The following is a 14,137-nucleotide window of genomic DNA, read 5'->3' on the forward strand; positions in this document are numbered from 1 at the left end:
ATGAGACTGAGTGTATAAAAACAGTAGCTTTATCTCACACAGGCAACACTCCTCCCTTAGATAACTTTTGTGAAACCTGCTCTCCCCTGCGACAGGCTCGCTGACAGATAATCTGACAGACGGATCGCGTCTTTAAAAAGAAAGTGGAAGGTGCAGAAAGTTGCAGAGCAAGCACTGATGTAGAAGAAATGAGTCGGCGAGCTTAAGGAGAAAAGGTGATCCTGAAACAGTGGAGAGACTTGAGCTGAGCATTTCCATCCACTTTGTGATGAGAAGCTGCTGTCATGTTAAAGATCAGATATACGGTGGATCACAGAGATATGGAGGGAAGACAGAGAGCAGATTGGTGAGGCATCTGTTCTGGAGAAAGGAAAATATGAAAGGCTCCTGCGAAGCTCTAATCCACATCTGATTCTGCGCTCGCTGCATGTGTGCGTGGTGGAGGAGCGACTGTGGGTAAAGCTAAACACGGAGGCCTCCGCGGAGGATTCAACTTTTTCTTCATCGCCTTTTTTTGCGGGGGCGTTTGGCTGCTCGGCGCCGGGAGAATCGATGCTGTAGGCAGGCAGAGCGAGGGATCAGCGCGGAGGACAGGACTCTCAGTATCACCCACCAGTCGTTTCTTGGCAGCTCGCCGTCCTTTGTGTGCACTTGTAGAGTCAGAACTCCGGATCACCGGGAGAAAAAAGCAGCTTGCTCTGTGTGTGTGTGCGTAGGACGGACTTCCAGCCTCCCCTGGTACCATTTCTGAGATGCTTTTTGTTGTCCTCACTTGTGCTACCTGGAGAGGTTTCTGAACACATGCTGCATGAGGGCAGAGGAGCTGAAACAACCTGATGCTCCTGCAGCAGCAGCCGCAGCAGAAACAGACGTTTTCAACATTATCTCTCACATTAGAAGACACACAGTGTCTCCTCCACAGCAGGAGATAAATCTGACAGACCGCAGAACAGAATCGACTCCCCACCACCACCACCACCTCTATTCCCTCGAGTAATGGAGCTGTCACCGGCCACATCTGACCCCACAGTAACCCCCCTGTGGCGCAATGAGATGGCACCCATCCCTTCACACCGGGGGGAGTCAGCGGCAGAGTGGGGGGGAGGCAGGGGGGAGGCAGGGGGGGTGCACACATCTGATGATAGCAGTCATCCTCACTGGAATGAGGAAAAATAGAGGTCATTGTGCCGCTGTAATCTCATGGGAGAGGTGTGTGTGTGTGTGTGTGTGTGTGTGTGTGTGTGTGTGTGTGTGTGTGTGTGTGTGTTTGTGTGACACCATGATGTTCACTGCTGGGATGCTGAGGTGATTGTTGATGCTGCTGAGAAGCTACTCTGCACACACACACACACACACACAAAATACATATGTGAGGGAGACTGGAGTAATTAAAGTGGGGACGGCGAGCGGAAGGGTCCAATTTCTAAGTTGGACGGTGGAGCAGGTCGCGTAAAACTCGCCTGTCAAGCTGCACAAAGACGTAATGAAACGTACCCGACGGCATCAGAGCGCAGCGCACGAGGCAATCTCACATCCAATCTGGAGACTGAGCTCCGTGTGGTCTCCGGAGGGCTGAGACCTTCCTCCTGCTGCTCCTCCTCCTCCTGCTGCTCCTCCTCCTCCTGCTGCTCATCCTCCTCCTCCTGCTCCTCCTGCTGCTCCTCCTCCTCCTCCTGCTGCTCCTCCTCCTCCTCCTGCTGCTCTTCCTCCTCCTCCTCCTCCTCCTCCTCCTCCTCCTGCTGCTCCTCCTGCTCTTCCTCCTCTTCCTCCTCCTGCTCCTCCTGCTCTTCTTCCTCCTGCTGCTCCTCCTCCTCCTCCTCCTCCTCACTCAGCATCGCTCAGCTCTCCATCCTATGGCGCATCTCCACCTCTGAATCCACCTCGGGTTCGGGGAGCGCTCGATCCATCCTCCCTCTCTCTCTCCCTCTCTCTCTCTCTCTCTCCCCCTCTCTCTCTCTCTCTCTCTCTCTCTCTCTCTCTCTCTCACACACACACACACACACACACACACACACACACACTTTTTTTTGCAAATGCAGCGGAGAGGACCGGTACCGGACCGGCTGGAGGAAACCCGTCTGATCGAGCGCGTTGATGGTAAGGCAACATTTCCTCTTCTTCTTCTTTTTCTTCTGTTCTTTCTTTTTCTTCTTCTTCTGGATTTTTTTTCTTCTTCTGCGCATTTTACGCGCAGTGACAGCAGACGTGGACGTGTGGAGACGTGGAGGATAATCCGCGAATGTGCCGATGATTTGACTTTAAAGTGCGTCAGCGGTGAGTTCAGAGATGTGGTCGCACTTTGAAGGCGGTGTGTGTGTGTGTGTGTGTGTGTGTGTGTGTTTCACTGTCCGGCTCCACGTGAGCTCCGCGTGGCGTCATAAGCTCGTTTTTATTGATCCAGCAGTTATAGAAACACAACTTCCACTGTCCAGACTGAGTTCTTCTCACCTGAAATTGTCTTTATTTATTTGATCAAAGTGATTAAAGGTGCAGTATGTATTTTTTTTTGGGGGGGGGGGTAATTTTAATAAGATTAATTTACTTGATTTTTTTCAATGCATCTTCAAAAAACCTGATCTTAAAGCACAACTCCATTTCATAATGCTTGCACCTTGTTTATATGTGGCGGACCCCGCCACCGAGCAGCTTGTTTGTTCACTTATTTAATCTCTTGAGCTCGGACGCGGCTGATCACATCGTCCATGCTTCAGTTTCACCGTCATCAAAACTTTCGTTGTCCTATCAGCTGGGTTGCTGCGGCGCTGCTCGCTCTTCCTCTCCGTTCTGTAATCGACCACCTGCGCTCAGCATCCCGTTAGAGGAATAAATTGGATCAGATGAAGAGTTGACCTTTTATTTTTTTTTTTATCTTCCAACCATCCTCCTTCTCGGTGCCTCTGATCCGCGTGTTTGTGTGTGCGGCGGGAGGAATCATGTAGGACGGGATTCATCCTCTCTGGTATCGCAGGAACTCCTGGCCCCGGGTCAGATTAGCTCCTCTGCAGCGCTCGGCTCTGCTCTCCGCCTGGGGCTCTCTGAATGTTGGTTTAGAGAGGTGGAGGAGGGGGGGAATAGATGGAGAACAGAGCGATAAAGACAAACCAGAGACTGGGAAGCTTCTCCTGCTGTTTGCTGCTGCTGCTCAACTCTTGTGTTTTCCAGGATTGATCACCCGGCTCTGCCAATAAACGGCCTCACTCAGAGGGTCTGTGAACACACCGAGGTGCCTTAATAGAAAAATCTTTGGCACTGTCACATCCCTCAATCACTTGCACCCCAAATCCCTCAGTCCCAACCTCATCACTAACTCCTAACCTCATTTGTTGTCTTTATTTTCCACAGAGGCAATTGCCTTTCCTGCACCGTGCACAAATGTTATTATCTCCCAACACTTCTTTCGCAGCTAGCTGTGTTATCTTGGCAGCGCCGACGCCCGAGCTGCTCACTGAATTTACAACTCAAACCTGCCAGAGGAGGTGCGCCACACGGTGTAATCTTTGGCTGATCCCGTCCCCGAGGCTTTTATCCCCTGTAAGCACTGTTATTGTATGAGGGGGATACAAGAGTGGAGACCGTCTGACGCTCGCGGTCCCTTTCCAGCTGTTGACGGAGTGTCTGTTATTCCTGGTGTGAGTGCAGGAGGAGTTATAAAGCCACAGAGAGAAAAAGGAAGGACTTGCAAATCAAAATCAAATTGCTTTAATCCATTGAAGCATCTGTCTTCACTCTCCAGAGGGCAGCAGGGTGTGTAGCACAAAAACAAAACCTGCCGCTGAGGAATGTGCCATGGTCAGCCAGCTGTGCAGCGTACGGATGGCAGGACTGTCAAATTGACTTTTTTTTTTTTTTTTTTCCATAAGTGTCAGAGAAGCTCGGTCAAAAGTTTCTCATTACCTGCAGTCAGTCGTGCTTTTACTCCTCTGTCCTTCAGCGACGAGCACACGAACAGGACAAGCAGCTTTAAAGTTGAAACAAGACAAACAGTTCCAAGAAATAAAACTTCCGTCCCCCTGATGGGTTCATTCTGCAGCCGCCATATTCAAACAGAATGCCTCATGATGTCAGCTCGATTTCTCTTCCCCTCCTCCCTCCCCCCTCCTCACCCGCAGAGTAAATGTCTTTGGTTTTTTGCGCTGTTTGTGATTAATGGAACATCAAAAGCCGATCTGAGCTCAGTGTGATGCGTTCCTGAGGACACGAGTCTGCCAGGGACACACAAACATCATTAATGAACAAGAGGCAGACTGGAGAGAGACAGAGCGACGAGAAAAGAGGCCGAGGAAGTAAACAGGAAGGCTGTGTTTATTTCTGTCAGTAATATGATGTATATTTACCTGCGGTTCCGGTGATGATTGCCTCGGTGAGGCCACTTTGAGTGATGGAGACGTGGTTTGAGCTCAGAGATCTCCTGTGATTACCTACCATCAGTTTAGTGCATGTGGACAAATGGATGGAAGCACCTTGTTTCTTTTCAAAAGATCCATTTGGAAAATCGCATCTCCCTTTGCTCTTTCATGCCCAGTGGCAAAGAGCTCGGAAGTATATAAAGGAAACTTCTCCGCTCATGTGCAGACGGCTATATTTATCTGAGTGTGTAGCTCTCTGCTGTGCTTACAGGCTTAATTACCCAGAAAAGAGGAAAAGCAAAAAAAAAAAAAAAAAAGGAAACGCAATTATGCAACTGTGCACACGGTATCCTGAGTAGTGTAGCTATTGTCGGATAGGAGCATTACCGCTACAATTTTCCCAGCGAAGGTCTGACCTCTGGGTCGTGTTATTCTGAAGAACAAATCGGCGGATCCGTCTGGAGAAACCTTTAAACTGTTTCCTCAAAGTGTTTTAAGCTACTTATGTTAAGAGGTGCTGTCTGTTCGAGAGAGAGCAACCTTCTCCACCAATCTGTATTTTCTAAGAAACACTGCAAATATGTGCTTTTAGGGAAAAGGACTGATGAAAAATATCATCTTACTAGCATGAAAGTATAACCCGCTTGGCAGAAACAAGGAGCCTAATTGTGAATTACATGCTTCTTTGTCTTTTATTTCCTTTCCTTCTGTGTTTTATTTGTGTTCCTATCTTTGAAAAAGTCAAGAGAGTTAAACAGAAGCTCCTCTCTCCCACACTAAACACTGCCCCTCAAACGCCTCGTAAGTAGTCCCGCCTTTAATTCTGTGACTTTGTGACATCACACTACGTCACCACGTCACACATTTGACATTTTATTTACTAGCTCGGCATATAAGAATTGATTAATCACAGCTGCTCTGCTGTTGTTAGCGGTGCCTGGTCAGGCGTGTGTGACCCGACCAATCAGAACAGGCTGGTTGTCTTAAAGAGACAGGAGCTAAAACAGAGGAGGACGGAGTTTGAGAGCATTAAAACATGTAAAGTTCTAGTTGTAACCCAAAATTAAATCATGAGCCTGAATATGAGCGCTGACTTATTTCCAGGTTACAGTTTGTGTCTTGCTCTTTTTGATCCCGGTGCTGAGATAAGCTCACCGGCTGCAGGACAAAGGTTGACATTCTGATATGACGGAAGGGGGAAATGTGCTCGGGAAATGTTAATGGGACATAATTTACCCTCCTCTGTTTAAGTGCCCTTGAGCAAGAACACTCATCGCCCCAGCAAAGAGCTGCTCATTGGCCGTCAGCGGAGGTGCCGCGGGCATAAATATGAGCCGGAGCTCCACATGTGTGAGAGAAAATGCATCTAAATGAAATCTCATTGTGTGTGTGTGTGTGTGTGTGTGTGTGTGTGTGTGTGTGTGTGTGTGTGTGTGTGTGTGTCTTCCTCGCGGCGGCAGCATGAAGGATGTAGACCCAGAGGGGGGGGCAGGATGGAGTGCTCCTGGAAGACGGTGCTGCTGCTGGTGTGTGCGTCTCTGGGGGTCCAGTACACGGCCATCCGGACCCTGAGGGACTCGCTGTCTGGACCCTGTCAAGGAGCCTACCGCTGCCAGACCAGACACCACAGAGGTACGCCTCACCTGCCAGCCAGGGCTGTCCCACATACAGCACCGGGAATGTGTGTGTGTGTGCAGCTGCAAAATATAATCTATAAAGGTGTGTGTGTAAACAGACACACCTGTAACACTTTTTTTATCTTAGCGGTTTTGGAGAGATGCTACCCAGCATAAAGGAATGCAGGTCGTTAAATGAGGGATTTCCCAGGAAGTGTGGAGGACAGAGAAATGAAATATGTGTGATTCGCTTTACAATTATCCTCAAATTTATCTCCATTAAAACCCTCTCGCAGCGCAGCTGTAGCTCGCCGCCGCCACCGCTGCCGTCGCCAACGCCGTCGAGCTCCTGCACACCGAAGTAACATCCCTTTTGCAATCAACTCCTCATCAGCAGTAATTACACTTTAGCTATTTGCGCTATATTTAGAGATCCGCCATCTCATAAAGCCCCTCGGTAACCACCAGGCAGACAAGCAACTTACTCATGCATGTTTACCCTCTAAATTATTTAAGCTTTATTGGCTTGATTCAGTCGTTTACTTTCTCCTGGCTTGAAGTTACGACGAAGAGCTGGCTCACTTTCACTCTCATGAACTGAAATAACTCCTCTGAAATAAGTGACGTGCCTCCTATTTTTTTTTACCAGAAACCAGGCAACAGGGAGAACAGGTTGTATAAGGTGTTTATTTTTTTAAAAGCTTCTTATGGAGCTGATGTTCGCATCACGTGACATGAGTCTGTTTCTGTCTCCAGACTCCAGGTGGAGAGCCTTGTGTGACTGGATGCCCGTCGACTCACCCGGGAAGCACATCCTGCTGTTCGCCACCACGCGCAGCGGCTCCTCGTTCACCGGGCAGCTCCTCAACCAGCACCCGGAGATCTTCTACGTGTACGAACCGCTCTATCACGTCCAGCAGGCCTTCACCAACTCCAGCAGCAGGCTGCGCCGCACCCTGGACCGCCGGGCGCTGCTGGGAGCGTACCGGGACCTGCTTCTCAATCTGTACGCCTGCGACCTTCACTTCATCGAGAATTACATCCGCCCGGAGCCGCAGGACCACGTCACGAACTCCTTCTTCCGCCGGAGCTCCAGCCACGCCCTCTGCTCCCCTCCAGTGTGCTCAGAAGGAGGGGAGGTGACGGCCTCCGACCCGCCGGATGAAAGCTGGTGTCCTAAGAAATGTGGAGCCTTAAACCTCACGCTGGCCTCGATGTCGTGTCTGTCGAGGGGACACGTAGCCATCAAGACCGTGCGGGTCCCTGAGGTGGGGGACCTGCGCACTCTGACAGAAGATCCACGTCTGGACCTGAAGATCATCCACCTGGTGAGAGACCCCAGAGCCATCCTCGCCTCACGCATGATGGCGTTTTCAGATCAGTTCCGCGCTTGGAAAATCTGGAACGCGACAGGACGGCAGCCTCGGTACGTCGACCTGTCGCAGATCACCAGCACCTGCAAGGACATGGCGGCCTCCGCGGAGACGGGCCTGCAGAGGCCGGCGTGGCTGCGGGGGCGCTACCTGCTGGTGCGGTACGAGGACCTGGCGCTCAACCCGAGGGACAAGGCCGGCGAGATCTACAGGTTTGTGGGGCTGGAGATGGAGGACAGGGTGCGGATGTGGATCGCAAAGAACACCAACAGCAACGCGTCGTCTCCGTCCGAGTGGAACTACAGATACTCCACGACCAGAGACTCCAGAGCGACGGCAGAGAGCTGGAGGCTGCGTCTCGGCTACGACATCGTGAGGACCGTGCAGAATCTGTGCAACGACACTCTGGCGCTGCTCGGATACAAACAGGTCCACTCTGCGGCCCAGCTCAGAAACTTGTCCCATAGTTTAGTGGAACACAGGACCTTCCAACCCGTCACGTAGAAGATTTAAACTACATTTATTTATTTATTTATTTATGCTGACGTTTTTCTCCGTCGCGATGCTGATAAATTGAATGTAGTTTATCTCAGTTTTGAATAATGCCTAAGATCGATGTATTGTCACTTTTTATGGTTTTCCTAAACATATTGAAAAAGTGCCAAATTCTGAGCGTCTGTGATTCCAAAATAAAAGTCTGTGCTGCTTCTTGTGTTGACAGAAAACTTTCAAGATGCAAAAGTCCCGATGTGATTAATTGACTGTGCTTTTTTCTTTTTTTCTTCTTCTTTTCATGATTACATTTTATAATCATTTCAGTGTTTTCAGAGAGAAACAGACGACACCTGAAAGAGCAAATCTGACCTGAAGTCTGAAAAAAAAAGAGTGTTATTCTTAGAGGTGAGACACACAGAGGGGGAGGAGGAGGAGGAGGAGGAGGAGAAAAAAAAAGAAATTACAGGGCTTGCCTTCCAAGTGTCTCTAATGCATTCTGGAAAAGGATTAAAATGTCACCGGTGCAATCTTCTGCAGCGCACAGCGGCTCTAATTTCTATGTGAAAATGTCACGAATATGAGAATATATTTGGTTTTTTTTTTCTTACTATAAATACTTAATAACTGTAAATACTGATTAACCGTTTCGATGCAAGTGTGCCAGTGTTTTATGTGCCGGGTGTTTTTTGGGGCATTTTTTTGTCAGTGTGTGATACTGTTTATATTTTCTAGACTTTTTAAAATAAATTATTCATATTAATACACATCTACCACACTGCTGAAATCTTCTTGCAACCATATTTGTTTGATGTGTTTTCTTTTCTTTTTTTTTATCCCGAGGAAAGTGAATGAGTGCTTCAGTTTTGGTGCACGTTCACCGTCTTTTATCTTTTAATCCCTCTGTGTGTTTGGTTTGTGTCTCAGCCAAGTTTCAGTCCTGCCGACGTGTCTGTAGTAACAGATATGTCTTTTACATGACAGAACGCATGCTGCTCCGCACTGTGTTTCATTTTCGCCTCAACTTTGAAGCTGAAAAAGAATAATACGGGGGATCATTCAGCGGTAGCAGCTGTCTGCAGCGAAGTATAGTCGGAGATTAGACAGCTGCAGGTTCTCTGCCAGCTCCACCATTTGAAATTTGTCTTTGTGTCTAAACAGAGAAAGGAAGCGTGCCATCTCCAGACACCAGCGCATTTGTGCTGCTCTCTTGAGATAAATGCTGGAAGTATTTTCTGAGGAAGAACGCGTTGCATGACTCACAGTCGAGCCACTGATTGACTCTGATTTTCCTGCTTTTCAAATTCTTGCATCGCCTCTTCCTGGGCTGCAGTTGCTGTGGGCTTCAGTGCTCATGCTGAGGGAGAAAGCCACTCCAGACTGAAGGAAAGTGTGTAATTTGAGTGGAACGGTCATGCTGCTCTGTGAGCACTATTAAATCTGAGGTGAAATTGTCCCTTTACTAATGTATTTTTAGACACCCGGTCCTCCCCATCCTTCCTTGAAGCTGCCCTATAGCTGCTGACACCAGGGATATCTCAGCCGCTACAGAATTGATCTACACATCCAGCGAAGGAGAAACAGGATTTAAGATGCATGGAGAAAAGAGCGGCCGTCTCTCTTTGAACTTAATCTGCACAGCTATACAAACTGGCCATAAAGCAAAGCTTTATGACACCCGGGGAGACGCTCCTCATCGGTTTTTCCATCCACACCCTGACACACAAAGCTGCGCGTGGCCTGAGTCAGCCGTCAGCTAATTACCCATTTCTTTGCACTCGATACCGGCAACCTCTTTCTGTCTCCTTAACTGCGCTGACAAATTAAGCTCTTATCAATAGCGCTAACAAATATGAAGTGCATGCTGATGTTGAGAAATTGCAAAATAGCCCACTGTTAATCTACACGACTGGTATCCGGCCTCGTTTGTCAGACGGAGCACAAACCCCCTGTCAGATGAACTCCGGCGCCCCTTCATCGACGCCGCTGCCTGTTTTTCTTCTTCCAGCTAACTTTTAACCGGCTTTGAGCAAACTATTCATCCACGACCATCCCAACACATCCTCATACCTAAACGATCGGATATGTCGATTGCCTGCGTGTCTTCAGAACACATTCCCGCTGCACACAAAAGCCCGATCTTGACCAGTGGAGAAGGGGTTTTATCTGTGGCTGGATTTTAATCAAACGTGCTTTTTCATGCACATTCTCACGACAACCATCTGACCTCTCCTGATATCCATGAAATTGAACACAGCGAGGCCGTCTAGTGCAGCTTTGGAGAGGCTCTTCTGTCTGGCTGACTCAGAGGAGGAACAGACCTCCGCTTGATGAGATGTGGTGTCAGGAAGGCCAGTCTGTAATTGACATATTGGGCAGAAAACAGACGAGAAAACGCAGACGACCCAACAAAGAAAAAAAGAGACGCTTCAGGACAAACCTGCAAAATAAAACAGGAAACAACTAAACTAAAAATCACAACAAACTGCGCACAACATTTTTCTGTGATTTGCTGTTCGGGCTGGATTTCATTATTTTCATTAAGAGCATCAAACACACTGATCTGGAATCACTGATCTACTCACAACACACACACACACACACACACACACAGATGCAGAGGTCACAGTAGATGCAGGAAAAGCTCACACACACTTACAGCATGAACAACAGGCTCACGCCGAGGTGTTAAAAGCTGAAGGAACCATTTTTATTCTGTAAATGGTTTGTGGTCGTGTGGAGAGGACGGCCTGCCGACATCCGTCACACTGACAGCTCCCGGGAAGCCGGAGCAGCGCTACAGTTTGACTTCCTCCTTTCTGCAACGCCAAAAAAACAAAAAATGTCGTTCAGTCATCGTTATTTTAAATGTGCAGACTCCTCTTGCATCAGTGATTTGCATGTGTGTAAAGATCGACTCTGGAAGGTTAAAACATGTTCTTCTTGCTGCGGCTTCTGCCTCGTAAAAGAATGAAAACACGATGAACAGGAAATTCGAGACAAGATGGAGTTTTGCGAGCAAGACGAGGAGGAAGATCAGCCCTCGAGCTGAGAGGTTTAAGAATCAAAGACTGAGTAGGCAAGAACTTCCAGCCGCCGAGCTCTCGTCTCCAGTGCAAGAAAAACAAGAGTTTTCCTGCAGGGATCAATAAAGAATCACATTAATATACAGTAGCAACTAATATTATGTTTATTAGACTCAAACACAACAGACGCATGATTCGTCCTGATTATTTCCTTTCGCTTGGTGCCCGAAAACATCTGAAGAAGCAAAGCAGATAATGAAACAACTTTCTCCTCCTGCCACTCAGATTGGAGGCAGATGAATATTGCGGCTTCAGGTCAGAGAGACAGCGTGAAATCAACTTCCAACAATGTCTCGTTAAGCACCTTCTTGACCTTACAGCGCTGCGGTTGTGTCGGCGTCAGCCAAATAAGCTCCATCAAGTAGATCCTCCCCCCCCATTCTGCTCTGCCCCGACGCCTGACTGTAATCACCGGCCTTAACCATTCGCTGGTCGTAATGAGATGTGGGAGTCGAAGGAGGTCGTGAGACGTCCTTGGGAGTTTGCTCCTCCAGCTGCAGGTGTGTCATCCAGGTTCATTATCCCACGATCGATTCTTTACGGGCCCTTTATCTGGGCGTGCGGCCAGAAAGTCTGCAGGTTATGAGCTTCTTCTCGCCGTCACGCTGACACGTAACCTGCACGCTTTCGCGAATGTGTGCGCGAGCGTACGTTAAACATACCAGTAGTGTCGAAGATGACACCCGGCAAACAGAGAGGCGGCGAATGATTCCTGCCTCTTCTGTAAGCCCCACAAATTGCCCTCCTTATAGAAAAACATTGATTTGAAAGAAGAAGAAGAAGAAAAAAAAAGAGAAAGGTCAGAGCAGAACACAAAGCGTATCGACGATCCGGTTAAAGTGACTCCTAAAATGTGCCGTTGATGACCAGAGACACGTCAGGAAGAAGATTCCCGTCTTGTATCTGACTCACAGAAGCACTTAAAGACACGTAGCTTTTCTGCAGGACACAATATTTACCTTCTCTCTCTCTGCCACTGAAGTGTTGAGAGCTACAGTAAGGCTGTAATTTCCACAAGCTAAAGTACATGCAGTGTATCATACCTGAATGTTTCATATAAAAATTATGAGCGAATGCATCACGCTCTCCTGACACTTACGCTCAGCGGCCTCTTCCTCCCATCGACCGCGGCTGGACACGCCGCAAACACTTTGCATTTGTCACTCTCCTTACTGGGAGCCAAACACGTCATTTACGGAGAGATTAAGGAGCGTTTAAGTCGGGATGGAACCACTTTGAGCCACCGTATCTTTATTACCGGAGCCACACGGGCCCCGAGCAGACATCCGCCTGTGTCACGCCCATCATTCAGAAACCGTTATGTTCCCCCCCGCCACGCTCACACACACACACACACGAGCCCTCCGTGTGCACCTCATCGGTCATCTTCTGCGTCTTCGCCTCTCCTCTCGCTCTCCTTCCGTCTCTGAGCAGCTTTTTGTACTCAGAGTTGCATTTTTATGACATCTCTCCCAGGCATTTCTTTCCAGCGTGAGTTCACTCACAGATTATTCAGTTTATTTTTATTTTTTTTCCACCACTGAGTCTAATAAGGGGGGGTTTCATTTCAAAAACATCAAACGGCCAGCTGGCAGAGATGCATCTTGGGTAAGAACTCCTCAAGGTAAATGCGAGCACACACACACACACACACACACAGTTTAACTCGGCACCGTCAGCATTATCACACACAGGCTGCAGTTTAAAAAAAAAAAAAAAAAAAGATGTCAGTGAATCTCAACAAGTCTTTAACACAACAGAGAACGAGCAGAGCAGCTGAAGCTCCATATATGTTTATTATCTCCTCTTAACTGTCAGCAGGATCTAAATCAGGCTTTACGTCTTTACAATAATTAAACACTCGATTGATCTCGTCCTTTATTGCCCTGTTGGGTGGAAAACACACTCCATGAGGGGCACATGGTGATTGCTCCGCCGCTGTGATACTGCAAAAGGGTAATTAGGCGTTTTACCGTCTGAGGTAAAAAAAAAAATAAATAAAAAAAAAAAAAGGCATTTGAAATTTCTAATTTTAAAAAGCGTCTGTAGGTTATGAAATGCAGAAGGTTCATCGACAGGGAGGGAGAAGGTGAGACGTGACATCAGAGCATGAGGTGAGTAACAACAAGCTGCTTCTGAGGATCATCGCAGGGGTAAATAGCTCCGTATTCACAGCCGGCCGTGTTTGTATTACAGTCTCTCTCTCGTATTGATTCCAGCAAAGACGGTGGAAGAAACACACAGAAGCTTCAACCTCCTTAAGTGAAAATACTGAGACCACAAGATCGTATTTCATTACAGGTAAAGATCTTTTGTTTAAAGGGGCAGAAATATTTCAGCAAACTGCACTCGGCAGGAAAACGTTCATGTGTTGTTCTCTCATAAGCTTATATACAGTCAGACATATTTTTGGAACCAGTGGAGTCGACCCTTCAGTTTTCAGACCGTATTTCATCCAATCAGCGAGAACAATAATCTGATAACTGGGAGTTAATCTGGTCATGAGAATAATCTGTTTACATGCTCTTTAGTAATGTGATTATAATATGATTCAGTCAATTAGTTGGATTTCTTTAGAGGCACCTGTTGTAAAACTGTTTTTCATCATCGACATGACGTCAGTCGTTTGTGATGCGTCTTTTAACAACATCCAGTTTATTTTTAGATTTTCACACAAGCACAGACGTAAAAGAACGAAAGAAACTGGATCGAACTGTTTACGTGTGCTGAGTAAAACAGAATATTTGGCAAAAAACTAGGTGTGTTTATCTGATTTATCATAATCCTGTAACAGCTTTTATCCAACAAAGCAGATCGCATTATATTTACATGAGCACCTGAATCATCTGATTACTCCATTCATCAGATAACGATCAGTTTGTTAGTGTGCATGTCATCACCTGCACACATCATGACGTCATCCAACATTTCCTACATGTTTCCTCTCACATGTTAAACTCGGTGCCGATGAGGTTCATGTCTCCTCAGTGACACTGAGACAAGAAGCAAAAAGCCCAAAACATCTTAATCAGATATCATCACAATCTTTAAAAATCACTCCAACCATCTAAAAAGAAAAAATAATCTCAAAGCAGTAGAAAGTACAATATTTTGCTCTCGTTTAGAAAAAACGGCTCAGCCCGATAAATAAAAAGGCTGTGAAACCCTCGCTGGTGCTGCAGCTCGCAGCAAAGCGCCGGTTCTGTTCCTCCCGGCCTCCTCAG

The 14,137-nt window shown here is 47.5% G+C and overlaps 1 protein-coding gene across 4 annotated transcripts; it reads left to right on the top strand.

Annotated features, from left to right (window-relative positions):
* Positions 1–1,815: 1,815 nt before the first annotated feature.
* Positions 1,816–8,600, top strand: si:ch73-62b13.1 (uncharacterized protein LOC100002270 homolog). Of its 4 annotated transcripts, XM_037105859.1 has the most exons (4): positions 2,959–4,283; positions 5,088–5,147; positions 5,807–5,978; positions 6,719–8,600. In XM_037105859.1, the coding sequence occupies exons 3-4, from the start codon at positions 5,840–5,842 to the stop codon at positions 7,837–7,839; spliced, it is 1,260 nt and encodes a 419-aa protein (XP_036961754.1). In that variant the 5' UTR covers positions 2,959–4,283; positions 5,088–5,147; positions 5,807–5,839; the 3' UTR covers positions 7,840–8,600. The 4 variants fall into 4 exon arrangements, with proteins under 4 accessions (XP_036961755.1, XP_036961752.1, XP_036961753.1 ...); XM_037105857.1 differs by lacking the exons at positions 2,959–4,283; positions 5,088–5,147 and adding an exon at positions 1,819–2,097; XM_037105858.1 differs by lacking the exons at positions 2,959–4,283; positions 5,088–5,147 and adding an exon at positions 2,136–2,274.
* Positions 8,601–14,137: the final 5,537 nt, after the last annotated feature.

The sequence above is a fragment of the Acanthopagrus latus genome, chromosome 8 (genome assembly GCF_904848185.1).
Source record: "Acanthopagrus latus isolate v.2019 chromosome 8, fAcaLat1.1, whole genome shotgun sequence".
NCBI classification, from domain to species: domain Eukaryota; kingdom Metazoa; phylum Chordata; class Actinopteri; order Spariformes; family Sparidae; genus Acanthopagrus; species Acanthopagrus latus.